Source organism: Myodes glareolus, chromosome 9 (genome assembly GCF_982192425.1).
Source record: "Myodes glareolus chromosome 9, mMyoGla1.1, whole genome shotgun sequence".
Lineage (NCBI taxonomy): Eukaryota > Metazoa > Chordata > Mammalia > Rodentia > Cricetidae > Myodes > Myodes glareolus.
In genome coordinates this window covers 93796369-93813357 of record NC_142034.1, presented here as the reverse complement: position 1 = coordinate 93813357, position 16989 = coordinate 93796369, and the positions used below count along the sequence as shown (strand labels likewise).

At 54.9% G+C, this 16989-nt stretch overlaps 1 protein-coding gene across 2 annotated transcripts; it reads left to right on the top strand.

Annotated features, from left to right (window-relative positions):
• The first annotated feature begins 4249 nt into the window (after positions 1-4249).
• On the top strand, positions 4250-16984 carry Fbxl16 (F-box and leucine rich repeat protein 16). Of its 2 annotated transcripts, none has more exons than XM_048436118.3 (6): positions 4250-4547; positions 12188-12834; positions 13504-14012; positions 14354-14438; positions 14720-14783; positions 15139-16984. In XM_048436118.3, exons 2-6 carry the CDS (start codon positions 12202-12204, stop codon positions 15285-15287), a joined length of 1440 nt encoding a protein of 479 aa, XP_048292075.3. In that variant the 5' UTR covers positions 4250-4547; positions 12188-12201; the 3' UTR covers positions 15288-16984. The 2 variants fall into 2 exon arrangements, with proteins under 2 accessions (XP_048292075.3, XP_048292074.3); XM_048436117.3 differs by having other exon boundaries at positions 4251-4542.
• Positions 16985-16989: the final 5 nt, after the last annotated feature.

Below are 16989 nucleotides of genomic sequence, written 5' to 3'. Positions count from 1 at the left end.
AATATCCCATTGCTAGGAGACGACCGTTGCTGGGAGACCGCCATCACTAGGCGACGCTGCTGCTGAGGTGACAGCTGAGCCCTGAGTCATCCTCAGCCTTGACAGGGGGCGGGCCAGGCCAGAGCAGAGGCCACCAGCGAACCTTGGTGCCCTCGCCCTGTCATCTGGGCCGTCAGACGACAGCTGTCTCACCTGCTTCCCCCCAATGCTCTCGAGCCTCTGACTCTGGGCAGGGACCGGGTGGAGGAAAAGGGGGGCCCAGTGGTACAGGTGGGGAAAGGAAGAAGAATGCAAAGGGGCACAGGGTAAGTGAAGGAGGGAGAGGTAGGAAAAGAGGGTACAGAGGATTAGGGGCACCAAGTTCCTATCTAGCCCCAGGATGACTCACTTTGTCCTTGAGGGGGTTGCTCACCACCGGTACTGTGCTAAAATATTCAAAGCATCCCTCCTTAGAACCCAGTCACATTTCCCAGAAGGCGTTCAGTGCAGGGAACAGCCTATGGAGGATGTGACCAAGCCATGTGTCTCTGGAGCACTAGAGCCTCGTAAGGACGTGCCTGAGGAGCTCCTGTGACGAGACTTAGAGCAGGAGTAGAGCCGTCATTCTAGGCCCAGGGAGTGGTCCCCTGGTGCTCCCTCAGCCCTCTGTCTCTGAGTCAAATGTGCCAGCAGTCCTGGGCCCACAGAGTCCCCCATCACTGTAGAGCTGGACCCCAGCAGTCTAGACAGGAGACAGTCCTCTGTGCTCTGACATCCATGGTGTCAGGGTAATGATGGTGGGGGTGGTTTTAGATGAGGGATGTCTCCAAAGAGGGGTGCTCCAAGTCAGAAAGGTTCCAGGTAGTGAGTGCTCCCACGGAGAGTGCTGCAGGTGAAAGGTTCTCCAGTTAATTGTGTTTTGGTTTAAAGGTGTCCGGTGGAGGGTATTCCAAATGAGGGGTCCTCCAGGTGAGGACGCTTAACGGGAGGATGCTCCAGATGTGAACGAACGCTCCTCATGACGGCTGCTCTAGTTAATTGCATTTCAATTAAAAGATGATCCAATTGAGAGTGTTTCAAGTGAGGGGTCCTCCTGGTGAGCGTGTTTCACTTGAGGGGTGCTCCACTGAGAGACACTCCATGTGACCTTAGGAGCCAAGGTCATAGATGCTCCCATATCAGTCCCTTAAGACTAACCCAGGAAGAGAGCATCCTGGTTGAACTGGTCCCACAGACTACCTCATATTCTTCAAAGAGATGAAAAGTCACAAGTATGGCCAGTTGGACCTCGTCTGATATACTTCTCTCAGGACGTAAGCTGGTCTCCAAAAGCAAGCAGGAATCCTTGACGGGAGGTGCTTCAAAAGCCAGTTTCCCTATCCTCCCTGACCACATGTGTATGTGTGCACCTCCCCTGTGCTCTGCTGGGTGCCCAGGGAACCCCACCTTAGCCCTCTAGGGATTCTGTGAGCCACCCGCCCACTGTAACTGTACCATCAGAGAGTCAGTAGGCCCAGGCTGAGACGAGGAGGATTTTGGTGTTGTGGGCAGACACAGAAATGAAAGTTTCTAGAAAGGACTGCCAAGTCTGAAAGTCAAATAAATTCATTCGGGGGCAGGTGACAAGAGGCTGCTCCAGGTGAGATGCCAGGTGAGAGAGGAGCTGTAGGTGAGGGTTGTACACTCCTGGCTGGTACAGAGCCCAAGGAACCAGGGTCTCCCAGACTACAGTAGAGAAGATAACAGCCTAGGAGAGACGAACCCTTACTGCATGCCAACTGACCCCTGGGAACCCTGGGGGAAACAGGGCAGGGACGGGGAGAGACCAGTAAGGAGGAAGCTGCTGATGCCATGAAGGAGAAAAACAGGTGCCTGACCTGGGGAGGATGGCAGAGGTAGAGGGAAACAGGGGGGGGTCCCTTGATGGGGGGGGCAGGAGAGGCGGGCCCCACCAGACCAATATTCAATAATCTCCTAAGTGTTCTCATTGTTGTTTTCTCAAAAGCAGGGCCACTTTCTGGGACCCGTTCCAGGGCCACTGTGTGCCTAGGCCCACCTCATACCCTTCACACTTGTGTTCGTCATAAAGCCCAAGCCAAGGCACAACACCCTCTGCCCAAGGTCCCCTCCTGCTGCCCACTGGCTACCTGTCCAAGGACAATGACTAGATGAGGGGGAAGGACACCCTCTGATGGCTCAATGTCTACACTCATCTCCATTCCACGCCAATACGCCTTCTTTGATTCATATCCAAGCAAGATGGTGACACTCCAGTCCCAGCCGCACAGATGTCTGCCCTGTCCTGGCTATGGCAAGCTGGACTGGAGGCCCCACTAGAAGAACAGTGATTCACTATGTTAAAAACCAGCCAGGGCCTTGGAGAGAGGTCAGTTAATAAAGTGTTTGTCTTGTGAGCACAAGGTCCTGAGTTTGATCCCTGGATCCAAATTTTAAAACTTTAAAAAACAAAAAAACTGAACTTTGTGACATGTGACTGACTGTATCCTCAGTACTGGAAAGGAAAACACAGGCTTATCCTTGGAGTTCAGTGACCAGCCAGCCTAGCTTACTTGGTCAGCTCCAAGCCAGTGACCACGCACACACACACACACACACACACACACACACACACACACACACACACAGAGAGAGAGAGAGAGAGAGAGAGAGAGAGAGAGAGAGAGAGAGAGAGAGACGAGGTGATGATGGGCTAGGGAAAAGTACCTGCTGATAACCCCAGCCCTGAAGGGTAGACAGGGATCCTGAAGACCTACAGGTCAGGCGGTCTAACATAAATGGTGAGTCTCAAGTTCAATGAGAAATTCTGTTTCAAAAAACAGGGTAAAAGCTGGGCAGTGGCAGCTCTCACCCGGGAGGCAGAGGCAGGCAGATCTCCATGCGAGTATGCACACATACACACACACACACACACAGAGAGAGAGAGAGAGAGAGAGAGAGAGAGAGAGATACAGTGCCTAAGGAACACCTGAGGTTGTTCTCTGATCTCTATAGGCACCTACACACACGATTATATACAGCACATAAATGCACGCACACACACACACACACACACACACACACACACACACACACACACACACCAGCCGGGATCCAGTTTACTTCCCTTTCTCACAGTCCCACGAGGCCATGTTTCCCAACACCAGTTGGTCTCCTTTAAGAACACTTCACCCTGTAGCTCCTCCTTTCAAGACGCTACTCTGCTGTCCCCACATCTGTTATCGTTGCTCCCAAGAGACCCCAGATTAGGATCCCATAGCCTGTTGGGAGGCCAGCTATCCAACCAGCAACCCTTACAGGGTCCTCCACACGAACCTGCCTGGGGCCATTCGGGCAGCTACCACCCGACCTCCACTTCATTCCAGACGGAACCTGCGGAACTCAAGGCCTTAGGATCTTTGCACACCCTTTCTTGAACCGTTTCTGTCTCCTGTCTCTCACCCCCCTGTCCCGGGGAGGAGGGCGTCTCAGATCGTTTGTGGCATTCTTAGAAGTAACCCCTCCCCACTATCTCTACACTGTCATGTGTTTTCATTGACACTCGTTTTAGTCATTTGCTTGCAGGTTTCTCCAGGTGCGTGACTATGTCACCACCAAGGAAGATTCTTCAGCAGCAGGAACAGAAAGGAAATGAGATCCTAGAGGCTTGCCCTGCGCCATACGGAAGGGGTGTGTGTGTGTGTGTGTGTGTGTGTGTGTGTGTGTGTGTGTGTAGGGGTGCGATCGTGCTGGTGTCTCCACAGGGCCTCCCCTTCCTCGCCCTCGCAGGTGGCAGTCCAAGCAAGAACACATAGGGCCGTCTGCATCTGCGTAGAATCCTGAACCCTTCTGCCAAACACTCGCGCCAAGGACCCCAGTTCTCTTCAGCGGGCTGGATTCTGGGTTGCCACCGCTTGGTGCAGAAGGGTCACTTGAAGCTGCTCTTCGGCAGCGCGCCCTGTTTCCCATCCAATGTCCTCCCGGACGCGCGGCCTGCGGGGTTTGTTATTGTGCAAGTACCGGTCTCCGAGCGGGCGCTGGTACTTGGCGCGTGCCCGTCGGTACCACACCGGGAGCGCGCTGCGCGGAGCGGGGCGGGGCTCGGGATTCTCGACACCTCAGCCTGGCTCGAGAGCTGGGATTGGTCCGGACGCCGGGAGCGCGCGAGGGCGCGGCTCTTAGGGCCGGGCGGGGGGCACGCGCGGCGCCGGCGGCGGCCGCGGAGGAGCGCGGGGAGGAGCGCGGAGGAGGAGCGCGGGGAGGAGGGCAAGGGGAGGGAGGAGGCGCCCGCCGGGCTCCCTGCAAAGCGGCCTTATTTATCTGGGCACAGCCTCAGCCTCCCCGGTGGGAGGCTCAGGGCGGCAGATCCTCTCCCACCGGGGAGCTCCGCTCTGGGCTCTGCCGAGAGGGCCCTGGCGCGGAGCACCGGGCGCGGGGCACAGTCAGGCCCTGCTAGCCAGTCCAGCACCTCGGCCGCCTCCGCGTTTGGCGGCTCTGGTGCTGGGCTCCCCATGACGCGAGGTCGCCCGGCGGACAGCGTGGCATGAGCCAGAAGCCCTGGCCGAGGTAAGGTGTGTGCGCGCGCGGCCAGGCTGCGGGGAGGGGAGGGTCCAGGTCGAGCCACTGCCTCCGCGGAGGCTACAATGAGGAGGGGGCGGGGTGGGGACTTGGGACTGCGCCGCGGCCGCCGCCGCCTGAGCAGGGCTTACGTAATCGCAGCCCCTTCCCCACCTCATCCTCCGGTCGCTGGGCCAACCGGTCGCTCCACAGCCCCTAGCCCCAGCAGCCAGCCTGATCGCACCCCGTTCTCCACCGGCAAGGCAGTCAGGTACCACGGAACCGCTTGAGAGGAAGCACGGTGACTGCGAGGACGTGGAATTGCAGGCAGTCAGCCCCCACTCCTTCTGGCTTGGCTCTAGGCTCTCCCCACTTCAGCTCTATGAGCCTCGGGCGGACTAGAGGACGTGACAGGTGTTGATACAATTAAACGGGAGGAGCCATGTGGATATGTGGCCTAGGGGCCTTGGACACCTTCTGGACATGAGCTGGTATAGAACTGCCGCCCACAGGGAGGCAGAAGGAGTGGGCTGGCATGTCTTTGGTTCTGGAGAAGGGAATGGGCCTTGGCCAAGGTTGGAAAGCTTCAAAATGGGAACTGGGTACCCTGAGATTGCTGAGCAGGGCTTCCATGTCCTTCTGGGATGTTAGGTCAATGGGGGATCTTCCCCGCCCTTTATCCCAGGAGAGAAGGCTGCACTGTTGAGGCCTGGATCTGGCCTACCAGCCCTCCTGCTAGCCCCTCCCAGCCTGAGCCAGCAGCTGACCTCCCAGGAGCAGATGGCAGATGCCACTTCACCTGCTCCCTCTTGCCATCTTGTACCATAGCCCACTGACCAGGGTCTGTACAGGCCTCCCTGGTGCCCCTTTGGACACAGGACCCTCTCTTCCAGACCATCACTTTGATGGGGTGCTGGACAGGAGCCTCAGAGCAGAAGGTGGGGGTTGGGAAAAGATCCTGAAATATTGGGGGCTTCCTAGATGAGGTCACAAGCCTGCCGGAGCCTGGCTGTCCTGCCTAGAAGCGGTCTGAGAGCTGGACTGGAAGCCATTAGGAGGAGAGAGAGAGAGGGAGATTCAAGGTTGAAAACATGGGTGGTACTGAGATACCTCAGAATCCAACTGCCCCACTTCCTGCAACCCTCACTTCTTGACTCCCCAGCCACCCATTCCCTTGAGTCCTGGATACATATTCACTCACCCCTTCACCCAAATTCTCACTTCCTGACACATGAATGGGCCCTGTCTCCTCCCATTGTTGAGGTTAAAGCAAGGGATCTAGACCCAGGAAGCCCTGAGAAATTGAGCCAGGTGGATCCCAGAAACAGGGGAAGGGGCTTCTGGCTGGCACCGTTCAACTGTCCTCACCTGTGGGAGTCACTGATGTACCTTCCAGGACTGGCACAGGAAGGATGGTGGGGGCAACAAAGCAAGGTCTGGGAGGCCAGTGAGTGACCCTAAACGGGTTGCGGAGAGTGCAGCTGGACTGCATTGGCAGGTGTCTAAAGGATCCTCGGGCCTACCTCTTGGAGGTCTCATATTCTGCAGAACAGGGGAGACCTAATAAGCTAAAACCTCAGTACCTCATGGCCATTTGCCCTTAGCTTGGTCGCAGAGCCTCAGTGTGCTGGAGCATCAGCGTGGGTTCTTCTCAAGGCCCATGTACCTCCTGGGCCATGGGTCTCTCTATCCCCAAATCCCTGGCACATCCACCCCCCCCAGGCTGCTTCAGCAGGGGGTGGAAGGAGATGCTGCTGTTGACACGTGCAAAGTGGCAGGGATGTGAATGTCCCTGAGTCACAGCACCGACACTGATCATGTTGCCTGCACTGTGCCCCCAATCCCAGCTACCCTGCTTGTCATCCCAGTCCCTGGGGCTACCACCACAGACTGAGCTGGATATGAGTATTTGGGTTGTTTTTCTCAAGCATGAGGAACTGATCAGGGCAGGTTCTATGAGGGCAGGCACCAGCATCCAAGGTGGCCGCTATCCTGACCTGGTGCTCACAGAGATGACTGTGTCAGAGATGGGGGAAGAACCCCTAGACTGATAGCTGCGAAGAGTGGGATATTGGTGGGTGTGTAGTTTGCAATCTTTAGGACTTCAGGGTTAGAGACCCTACTGGATGAGAACTATGCGCAGAGGCCACTAGCCAGATCACAGGAAGACACGGGACCCAGTGAGACAGAAAAAAAGAGAAGCAAAATGCAACGGACGTGTTTGGTCTGAGGGTTTGGGAATCAGAAAATGCTGGGGTCTTGGGACAAGTTGTGCATTTATGCAGCTTCCGAAAGATTCATCTCTGAGCCTTGTTTTCCCCAGTAGCGCTCCAGACAGTAATGAGGCAGGGGCTGCTAGGAGGACAGGGCTGCCTTCTTCCCATCATCTCGGTGGTTCCTGTCTCTTCCAGGGTCAGGCCAGATTTAGGGGGACGGGCAGCCATATTCTTTAGCCATGAAACTTCAGAGGGGGACTTAGCCATAAAAGAGCTGCAAGAGCTCCACTCCCCAGTATCTGCACCTCAAGCTCACAGGGACTGGGAAGCCAGGTGCTGACACCAATCTAGTTCCTTCCCTAGAAATACTAGCCACAGTTGTACCTGGAGTTAAGCTCTCGAGCTGCTCCTGCCCCACTGACCAGCCAAGCCCCTAAAGTTCTGGCAGCTGCACCCCTAGCAGCAGTTTGGGTGACTAGTTCTTGTTCCTTCCTTCAGCAGTACCCAGAAACCACACAGTCATGGTACCATTTGTCCTCAAGGAGTTACCAGGCTAAGGGAAAAGACAGATAGTGAGGACAGTCCCTGTGATGGGTGACACTCTGAATACTAGGATCCTAGCTATGGGGGCAGCAGCAGAGAAAGTCTATGGAACAAGCAAGGGTCACCATTTGGTCAGGTGATGGGGGTAGGAGGAAAGAAATAAAGGACAAAGGCCTGACTGGGCAAGAAGTCAGGACTGGAGGTAAGCCTGTGAAGTTACTCGGGTCCTGGGGGCCAATAATTGGATACACAGAAGGGGCAAGTCCTTGTGGCCCAGCACCTTGTTAATCCGGAAATCGCCAAGTACTGGAAGTTTCCCAGGAGCCCCGTTGTGCCCACCGTATTCCTTATGTTTACAGTCTTCTAGGGAGATGGAAGGCCACAGGCAGCTCTCCCCTGGAGTACCTTGATGAGGCTCGGGATGATGAGGACATGGCAGCTCCTCCTAGCCTAGGATGGACTCAGGGACCTCAAGCCCCTCTGCAGCCTAGAGCTGACCCAGAATCCCACTCTAAACCGAACACTGGACACACTGGGCCCGAGACTGAATGCAGTTCAGTCATCATTCCAGAAGACCTCTCCCCAGTATTAGCGCCTAAGATGCTTGCCTGGGGAGGGAGAGGCAGGTTGGGTGACCTGGCCACTGATCTGTCCTCCTTCTAGCAGGCAACTCCAGACAGGCTACGGGAGCCACCCTGGGTGGAGAGAGGAGTTGCAGAATGAAGAAGGGGATCTAACTGGACATGGTAGTGCATATCTGTGATCCTAGCATGTGAGGTCGCCGGAGTGCTGCAGATACAAGACCAGCCTCGGCTACATGATGAGATCCTGTCTCTCCAACACTTGGGAGGAGGCCCTATGTCACCCTCTGGCTAGAGAACAGGGCTGGGTAGAGGGATCCTTGCTGGAGCCCTTCAATAACTTCTTGTTTACCTATGTGCCCAGCTTTCTCTGAAAGCCTCAGCCCTTCCTTGGGCCCAGGTGTAACTGCTCCCAGTTTTGAACCACAGAACAGGAGGTGCTTGGGCTTGGATCTTGCCACAAGTGGGAGAAGAAGTGAGAATCCCCCTAAGCATAAAGCTGGGGAGCAGCAGGATTGCCTCTGTGACTTCCAACCAAGGGCAGGGGCCTGGATGGGGCATTTAGACAGAGTCTGGCCTGGTTTCACCTACTTGATGTAAGTCTGGAAGGTAGGAAGGGGATCGTGTGCTTCTGCAAACCTGAGTTCCAGCGCTGCAGCAAGGGACAGGAAGGAGCCCTGCAAATGCCCGGGGCATCCACGTGCATCTCCCCCCACACACCCCCAGCAACTCAGGCACTCCACGTGCACACCCGCGGCTGGGAGCATTTTCAGCCTAAATCGGCACAGCTCTTGGATTATTTCTCCCCTGGCACCGCCTCCGCAGCCTCCTCCGGATCCTAGCCAAGCGGGCGGCTTCTCCCCCTGCCTCTTCCTGTGGAGCTGGGTTTGCCGGAGCCACCGATCACCCCTCCTCCGCGCCACTGTCTGTGGGGCAGTAAGCCCAGCTGACCCCAATGAGCGCGGGAGCTGTCCATGGTGCTGTTCTCGGGGCTCCGAGAGCGCTGATTCTGCGCCTAGTGGCTGAGGTTAGATGGGCGGCGGTCTAGGCGTAGACTGTGAATCAGGGATATGGCGGGTATTCTGGCTGGGGCTGTCTCTCCATCTTCAGCACAGTTCCCAGGAATGTGGGTGGTGCTGAACAAGAACTGGAGCAGTCAAGGAAGAACCTCATCTTTTCCCATCATGAATGCTGCTGTCCTGCAACAGGCCCCTTCCCTATATTGCTCTAAGGGAACCGAAGTAACCACACTTTGGACTCCCCTTGCCATGGCACACAACTGCAACTCCTCAGAGCCTCAGGCTCGTTGTATAAAGACTGGGGAACAATAGTGGCTACACAAAGGTGTCTGCTGTGAAGCTAAAATATGTGATTGTCCCAGGGTGCATTTGGGGAGAGATAGTTACTGTCCTACTAGCTTTTGTGTAGCTGCTACTGCCTGTTCTTGAGCACAGAAGAGCAGCCAAAGGCTGAAAACCTCCCTCAGGAAACAACTGGCCTACTACCCAGGTCCCATAGACATTGAGGAGGGAAGTAATAGGGAGATAGTACTAAGGGCCTGGGGTGGATTGCCAATGGCCATCCTTAGACACAGAGCTAGGTGGTGGGTCATGAGGACCATGTTCTGGGGAAACTCCAGCCCAGGGCTTTCCCCCTCCCCAGAGGTGCCCCACTGGCACAGATCACCTTGCAGTATAGAAAGTCAACGAGATAGTGCTGTAAAGCAGAGGGGAGGACTCCATCCTGGTGGTTCTCATCCACTGTCTTTTGTGTCAAGCCAGATTGCAAACATGAGTGGCCAGCTTCCTTGGCCCTGCAGCTCCAGAAAGGGGTCCCAGCCTAAAAGGTAACGTGAGTCTTTCTCTTCTGAGGGTGTGCATATTCCAGTGTCCACCCCTTAGGTAGCTTCCTCATGCATCCTTTGGTACTGTGCAAGATTCCCTGGTGAGGCTATGACCCACTGAAACCAGGTATGAGGGTATAACAGAGGACCAGTTATAACAGAGGACCAGGTTTAACAGAGGACCAGTTATAACAGAGGACCAGGTTTAACAGAGGACCAGGTATAACAGAGGACCAGGTTTAACAGAAGACCAGGTATAACAGAAGACCAGGTATAACAGAGGACCTGAGGAAATTTTGTTGACTCCTCTGAGATTGTAGGGCAGGGAGTTAACAACTCACATGTGGATCCAGTTCAGTTCTAGAAACACACATACATACAAGAAAGGAGATCATGATTTGCCTTTGTGTCAGCTCTGGAACTCAGAAAGAAACATCCAAGCCCCTTACCCTACCATACACTGTAAAACCCTCCCACAGGAGAGAGTCTGTGGTGTCACCTCCCAGATTTCATGTTGAGGAAATAAAGTCACCAGTGGCTAGCCAAGAACACACATTCAAAGTAGGGGCTGAGTGGTGGTGCCACACGCCTTTAATCCCAGCACCCTGGAGTCAGAGGCAGGTGGATATCTGTGAGTTTGAGGCCAGCCTGGTCCAGAGAGTGAGTTCCAGGACAGCTAGGGCTATTGCACAGAGAAATCATGTCTCAAAAACAAAACAAAAGAAGGAAGGGGCATTTGAACTCAGAGTGTTCAAATTTGAATCTGCAAGTGAAACCCATGGAAAAACCACCTCTTTTCTGGACGTTGGGTAGTGGTGGACGTGACATTTCTATCTGGAATGCAGAGCAAATGGTTATAGCATTGTGATGATCTTGTCCTTTCCCTCCATGCTGTCCATTCACGATGCCCTCCACCACCCGGTTGCAGCCCTGAGAATCTGAAGGGAGCTGAGATGAGTAGTGACCCAGACCCGCTTTATGGGCAGGTGACCCTGGCCTGCCACATGACTTTCCTCCTCCAGCTCTGGCCCAAACTTTAGCACAATTACTTAACTACTGGCTGTGACCTCAAACAAGCAGTTCACTTGGCCTTGGCCTTGGCCTCCACTTCCTTGTGTGTACAACAGATAGCACAGCACCGTCCTCGTTGGGTCAGGTGGAGGATTAAAGTGCAAGTCCAGCGGGGCTAAAAAGGTGGCTCAGCGGTTAGGAGTACTTGCTACTTTCACAGAGGACCTGGGGTCTGTGACTCCAGTTCCAGGAGATCTGATGCCCTCTTCTGGCTTCCAAGGATGCCAGGCATCCATGTGATACACATACATACATGCAAACAAAACACACACAGAAAATTTTAATTTTTTTTAATATGAAAAAGCATGTCTATAGGTATCACTCTACTGCTACTGCAGCAACTATGGGAAGATGCCTGCATTTCAGAGTTTACTATAGGTGCGCAAATTCTTTTTTTTAAAAAAATATTTATTTAACTTTATTTTATCTATTTATTTTTTGATTTTTTTTTTTTTTTGAGACAGGGTTTCTTTGTGTAACAGTCCTAGCTGTCCTGGAACTTGCTCTTGTAGAGCAAGCCTGGCATCAAACTCACAGAGATCTGTCTGCTTCTGCCTCTGGAGTGTTGGGATTAAAGGGGTGCGTTACCACCACCAGGCACTTTATTTTTTTTTAATATTTATTTATTATGGATACAATATTCTGTCTGCGTGTCTGCCTGCAGGCCAGAAGAGGGCACCAGACCTCATTACAGGTGACTGTGAGCCACCATGTGGTTGCTGGGAACTGAACTCAGGACCTTTGGAAGAACAGGCAATGCTCTTAACCACGGAGCCATCTCTCCAGCCCAACCAGTCACTTTATTTTATGTGCATTTGGTGTGAAGGTGTCAAATTTCCCTGGAACTAGAGTTACAGACAGTTGTGACCTGCTATGTGGGGCTGGGAATTGAATCTGGGTCCTTTGGGAGAACGACCAGTTGGTGGTGCTCTTAACCACCAAGCCCATCTCTCCCGCCCTGGTGCACAGATTTTTGAGAGCTGGTCTATGACTCTGAGGGCTGCTGGCACCCCGCGAAGGAGGGAGACTGCTCAAACACTTTTCATTAGTTTTCCTGATCCTGCTCAGCAGGGTAAGCCCCAGTAGTGGGCATCAAGAGGGCAGAGGTAGTGGGAGCAATTAAGGCTCTCTTTCTCCCTAACCTTGAATGGGAATCAAAACATCAGAAAGCACCTGTGGGCAGTGCAGCTGAGCCAGTGAATATGGCCGGCTGTGGATGCTTGGGCTAGTATAAATAAGATCAGCCAGTCTCTAGTACAGTCAGAGAAAGAAAGACATGTGCTAGGATCCTTTCTGCTGAGTGGTCCTGGAAGTGCTGCGGAAGAGGATGGTCAGAGGGCTAGCTCTCTAGCTACTCCAGAGACTGGCACACTCATTTGTTCCTCCCGTCTCACCCACAGAACGCGCAAGGAAAATGTCGAGCCCAGGTATCGATGGTGACCCCAAGCCTCCATGCTTGCCTCGAAATGGTCTAGTGAAGTTGCCTGGCCAGCCCAACGGTCTAGGCGCAGCCAGCATCACCAAGGGCACCCCTGCTGCCAAGAACCGCCCTTGCCAGCCTCCACCCCCACCCACCCTTCCACCTCCCAGCCTGGCTACACCACTGTCCCGGGTTGCTCTGGCCGGGGGGCCATGCCCCCCAGCCAGTGGACCAGCCTCAGGCCCGGTGCCTGGACCCCCAGTGGAGCGGCCACCACTGGCTACAGATGAGAAGATCCTTAATGGGCTCTTCTGGTATTTCTCAGCATGTGAGAAGTGCATACTAGCCCAGGTGTGCAAGGCTTGGCGGCGTGTGCTCTACCAGCCCAAGTTCTGGGCAGGCCTCACGCCTGTGCTGCATGCTAAGGAGCTGTACAACGTGCTGCCTGGAGGCGAGAAGGAGTTTGTGAACCTGCAGGGCTTCGCCGCTAGAGGCTTTGAGGGCTTCTGCCTAGTTGGTGTCTCTGACTTAGACATCTGTGAGTTCATCGACAACTACGCGCTCTCTAAGAAGGGAGTCAAGGCCATGAGCCTCAAGCGCTCCACCATCACTGACGCTGGCCTAGAGGTGTGTCCCAAAATTGGCTAGGAGTGGACAGGGCTGGATGGGCAGACACAGGCAGCAGCAGTCCTACAGACACGGGAGGTGGAGGGGCCAAGAGGATGCTCAGGTGTACATAGGACAAAAAGTAACAAGGATGGTATTGTCAGGGCCTAATGCAAAATGAAAATATGGGCTTCTTTAAAAGAATAAGATTTCAAGGTTGGGGCAGAAGAGTGGTCAATTTCATGTGGGTTTGTGCTTGCTAGTGAAGCTGGCCTTGGTGAGTGGGATGCCAGAGGGAGTGGGAGAGAGGGGACAACTAAGAGTCTCCTAGGAGCAATGGTTGAAGAAGCATCTGGGCACTCTGCCCTTTCCCCCCCCAGGACCTGGATTGTAATTTTAATATTCAAATCATCTGTTCCAAACACCCACACTGGCCAAGCCCTTGCTCATGGGTCTCCTGTGCCCTGCCTCTCTTTTGGAATATTGGCAAAGTATAACAAGCAGGTTAAGTGCGTTCCTTGGAATTTAGCTTGATGCATGCTTACACAAGTCCACACCCAAGAGGCACTGCTTCCGGGTTCCCAGAAGCTTCTTCTGCTCTCCATAGGCAACTCTCGTTACCCCTGGCAGGATGGGCACCAGGAGTGTGTGGGGGAGCTGTCTTAGCCTCTGATCTGTACCTGCCTGTAGGTGATGTTGGAGCAGATGCAGGGAGTGGTGCGCCTGGAGCTGTCAGGCTGTAACGATTTCACTGAGGCCGGCCTGTGGTCCAGCCTCAGCGCGCGAATCACCTCACTGAGCGTCAGTGACTGCATCAATGTGGCGGATGATGCCATTGCTGCCATCTCGCAACTTCTACCCAACCTGGCAGAGCTAAGCCTTCAGGCCTACCACGTGACTGACACTGCACTGGCCTACTTCACAGCACGCCAGGGCCACAGCACCCACACGCTGCGCCTGCTCTCTTGCTGGGAGATAACCAACCATGGGGTGGTCAATGTGGTGCACAGTCTGCCCAACCTCACCTCACTCAGCCTCTCAGGCTGCTCTAAGGTCACTGATGATGGAGTGGAGCTTGTAGCTGAGAACCTGCGAAAGTTGCGTAGCCTTGACCTCTCCTGGTGCCCTCGGATCACCGACATGGCACTAGAATATGTGGCCTGCGACTTGCACCGCCTGGAGGAGCTCGTGCTGGACAGGTGCACACACCCCTACACTCCAGGCTGGTACTGGCGGGATCTCCAGGAACTGGAAGCCTAGAGTGGGTGGTGCCATTCCACGGGGCTCCTGGGATGGGGAAGGCCACAGAGAATGGTGTGCCCAAAGTCAGAGTAATTTCAGCACAGCCTGGAGGAAAAGCCATGTTCCAAAAGGGGAAGTCACAGGGAGGGCAAGTGTAGGGGTGGGACCAGGATAGGGCAGTGATGGGTGGGGCAGGGGCTTGTTGTAGGACCACTTCTGGAAAGGAGGGAGGGACCTAAGTGGGAATGGGGTGAAGCGATTTAAAGGTGGGCAGTCCCCCGCTCTGGTACAACCACAGGTGTGTACGCATCACGGACACTGGCCTCAGCTATTTGTCCACCATGTCGTCCCTCCGCAGCCTCTACCTGCGATGGTGCTGCCAGGTACCTCCATGCCCCCAGGGATCTGGAAATTAAAATGCGGTGGGTGGCGTGGGGAGTGGGGAGTAGCATCAATCCAAACAATTCTTGAACTGCACTGGGCCCCGTTGGGATCCCTTTACGCCCAGCATTCAAATGAAGCGGAATCTTAGGATTCTCTAAGGCTCTCATGGGTGCTTCCAAGCTCCGCTTCCATCTCCATTTTGAACCCCCACTTCCTGCCCTTCTAGCGGCTGCCAGGCAAGTGGAAATAGTTAACACGACCTCCTCTCACTTCCGCCCAGGTGCAGGACTTCGGGTTGAAGCACCTCTTAGCCATGAGGAGTTTGCGACTCTTATCTCTAGCAGGTGAGACCTCCTGCATGCCTCGTGGGCAGTGTCGTCTACTCGCCTACTCAGTCTGACCTCCCTGAGGTCCCTTAGGCGGCAGACAGAGTCACTTCAGGCTTCGGCTAATCACGTCCCAAGTAGCGGGTGGGAGGAAGGGCGAACTCTAGCAGTCCCCTCCCTTCCCGTCGTTCACGCCCTGGTGCAGGTCCCGCCCATTCTGTTAGATTCTCACCCTTCCACGCCCAGTACAGGTCCCGTCCATTAAACCTATTGTAGGACCCACCCCCAGCAGGCCACCGCCCTCTCCGGTCTTGCCCTCCTTCCCCGTGGAGCTGAGATGCTGAACAGCTGTTCCGTTGCCTTGCTCTTGCAGGATGCCCGCTCCTGACCACCACGGGGCTATCGGGCCTCGTGCAGCTGCAAGAGCTGGAGGAGCTGGAGCTGACCAACTGCCCTGGAGCCACACCCGAGCTCTTCAAGTACTTCTCGCAGCACCTGCCGCGCTGCCTCGTCATTGAATAGCGCAGGCTTCCCCAAAGGCCGCGGGAACCGGCCACGCCCTGGGCAGTAGCCCCTCTTCCATCTCTGCCGGAGCACCACTTCTCGGCCCTGCGCTGGAGGCGGGGCAAGCAGAGGGAAATCCCGCCCCGTGCCTCCCTTGCTCCTCTGCTCCATCCCCACCTGGGGCAAGAGACAGAGGGGCCAGCCCCACTCAAGCACGCACACTCGGGGACTTTGTGCATGCCCCTCGTGCCCGCACTGCACGCCCGCCCTCCACCATGCCACAGCCGCCGCCATCTCTCGCCCGCCTTCTCGGGGGGGCTAGGTCCTTTGGAGGATGCTTTGAGTGCAGATGCCCTCACTGCCTTCCCCATTTCATTCTGCTCTCTGCCTCCCCCGCTGTCCCCCATCCCGGGCAGGGCCCAAGGGGATGGAGGGATTGGTCCCCCAGGACTCAGGGGCCTGGAAGAGCCCCCAAGGGCCTCCCACATCTTCCACTGCACCGCGCCTGGAGCCCTCCAAGGGGTATAAGGCGTCACAGGCCACTGCCAAAGCCATGGCCCCCTGAGGAGCCCAACTCTCCCATGCCCACCTGACCCAGTGGCTTTCCTTCTTCCTTGTTGCCATGTGGGTCAGTTCTTGTCCTCTGTGTCCTCTTATCCCCTTCTTTCCCCCTGGCCTACAGATACTTGGGCCCCGGCCAGGCTGGGACAGCTTTAGGAGGATGCAGACCTTGGAATAATCAACATTAGCCTAACTGGTGCCCATCCACCCAAGTGCAAGGGTGGAATAGGCACCCGACAGACCCCAATCTGGAGCCACTCACAAGGCTGTCAGGCTTTGGGAGCAGCCCACCCACTCCAGCCTCTACCCCCGCTGAGCTCAGGCCTCTCAGCACTGTGCTTCACCCTGGATAGGTCTCCTCAGGTGGAATCTGCAGAGAGCCTGGCCTAGGGTCAGGATCAGCACCGACCAGTGATTCTGATCTTCCAGTGGCCAGCACACCCATCACACCCAAGGGAGGAGGGCTCCTTTCTAGTCCTCCTTTACCTCTCCCAGCTTCCAAAACCTTTGCCTGTCCAAATGGGCTGTAACCATGTTTTGTCAGATCCCAAGACATTTGGAAGTCCTAGGGGATCCCGGCATGTGTTTGGCAGTGCTGAGGAAGGGGCTGGGAACCCCTTCCCTCCCAACCTTGAGCACCCACAACCAATCTTGGGACATCCCTATCTGGTTGGAAGAGAGTAACTAATTCCCAGAGAGCCAGAGGGAGAGAGAGAGAGAGAGAGAGAGAGAGAGAGAGAGAGAGAGAGAGAGATAGAGATGCTGTTGATAGAAAGTAAGAGTTCAACAGCCCAAAGAGTTCCCTGCCCCTGAAGAGTTGGCCAGGGAGGCTCCAGGCTGAAGTGCTCAGGAGCCAGGTTCTTCAGCCCTTCTTCCCGCAGTCCCCCAATCAGGAGGGGGAAGCTGTCCATTTGCCCAAAGTATTCCTGCAACTGAAGCTGTGAGATTTCCAATGACTGTAGGAGGAAAACCTAAGGGGAGAGAGGAACACAAACAAAACCAACCAACCCCTAAAATCATTTTCTTATTGTACATAACGACCTCATTCTCCTGTATATGCGGAAGATATAACCTTATATTTGGTAAGTGTTTCTTGTGCTATTTTATCACGTGACCTGTTTATAAAAATATATATTAAAAAAGTTGTAAAAACACGAGT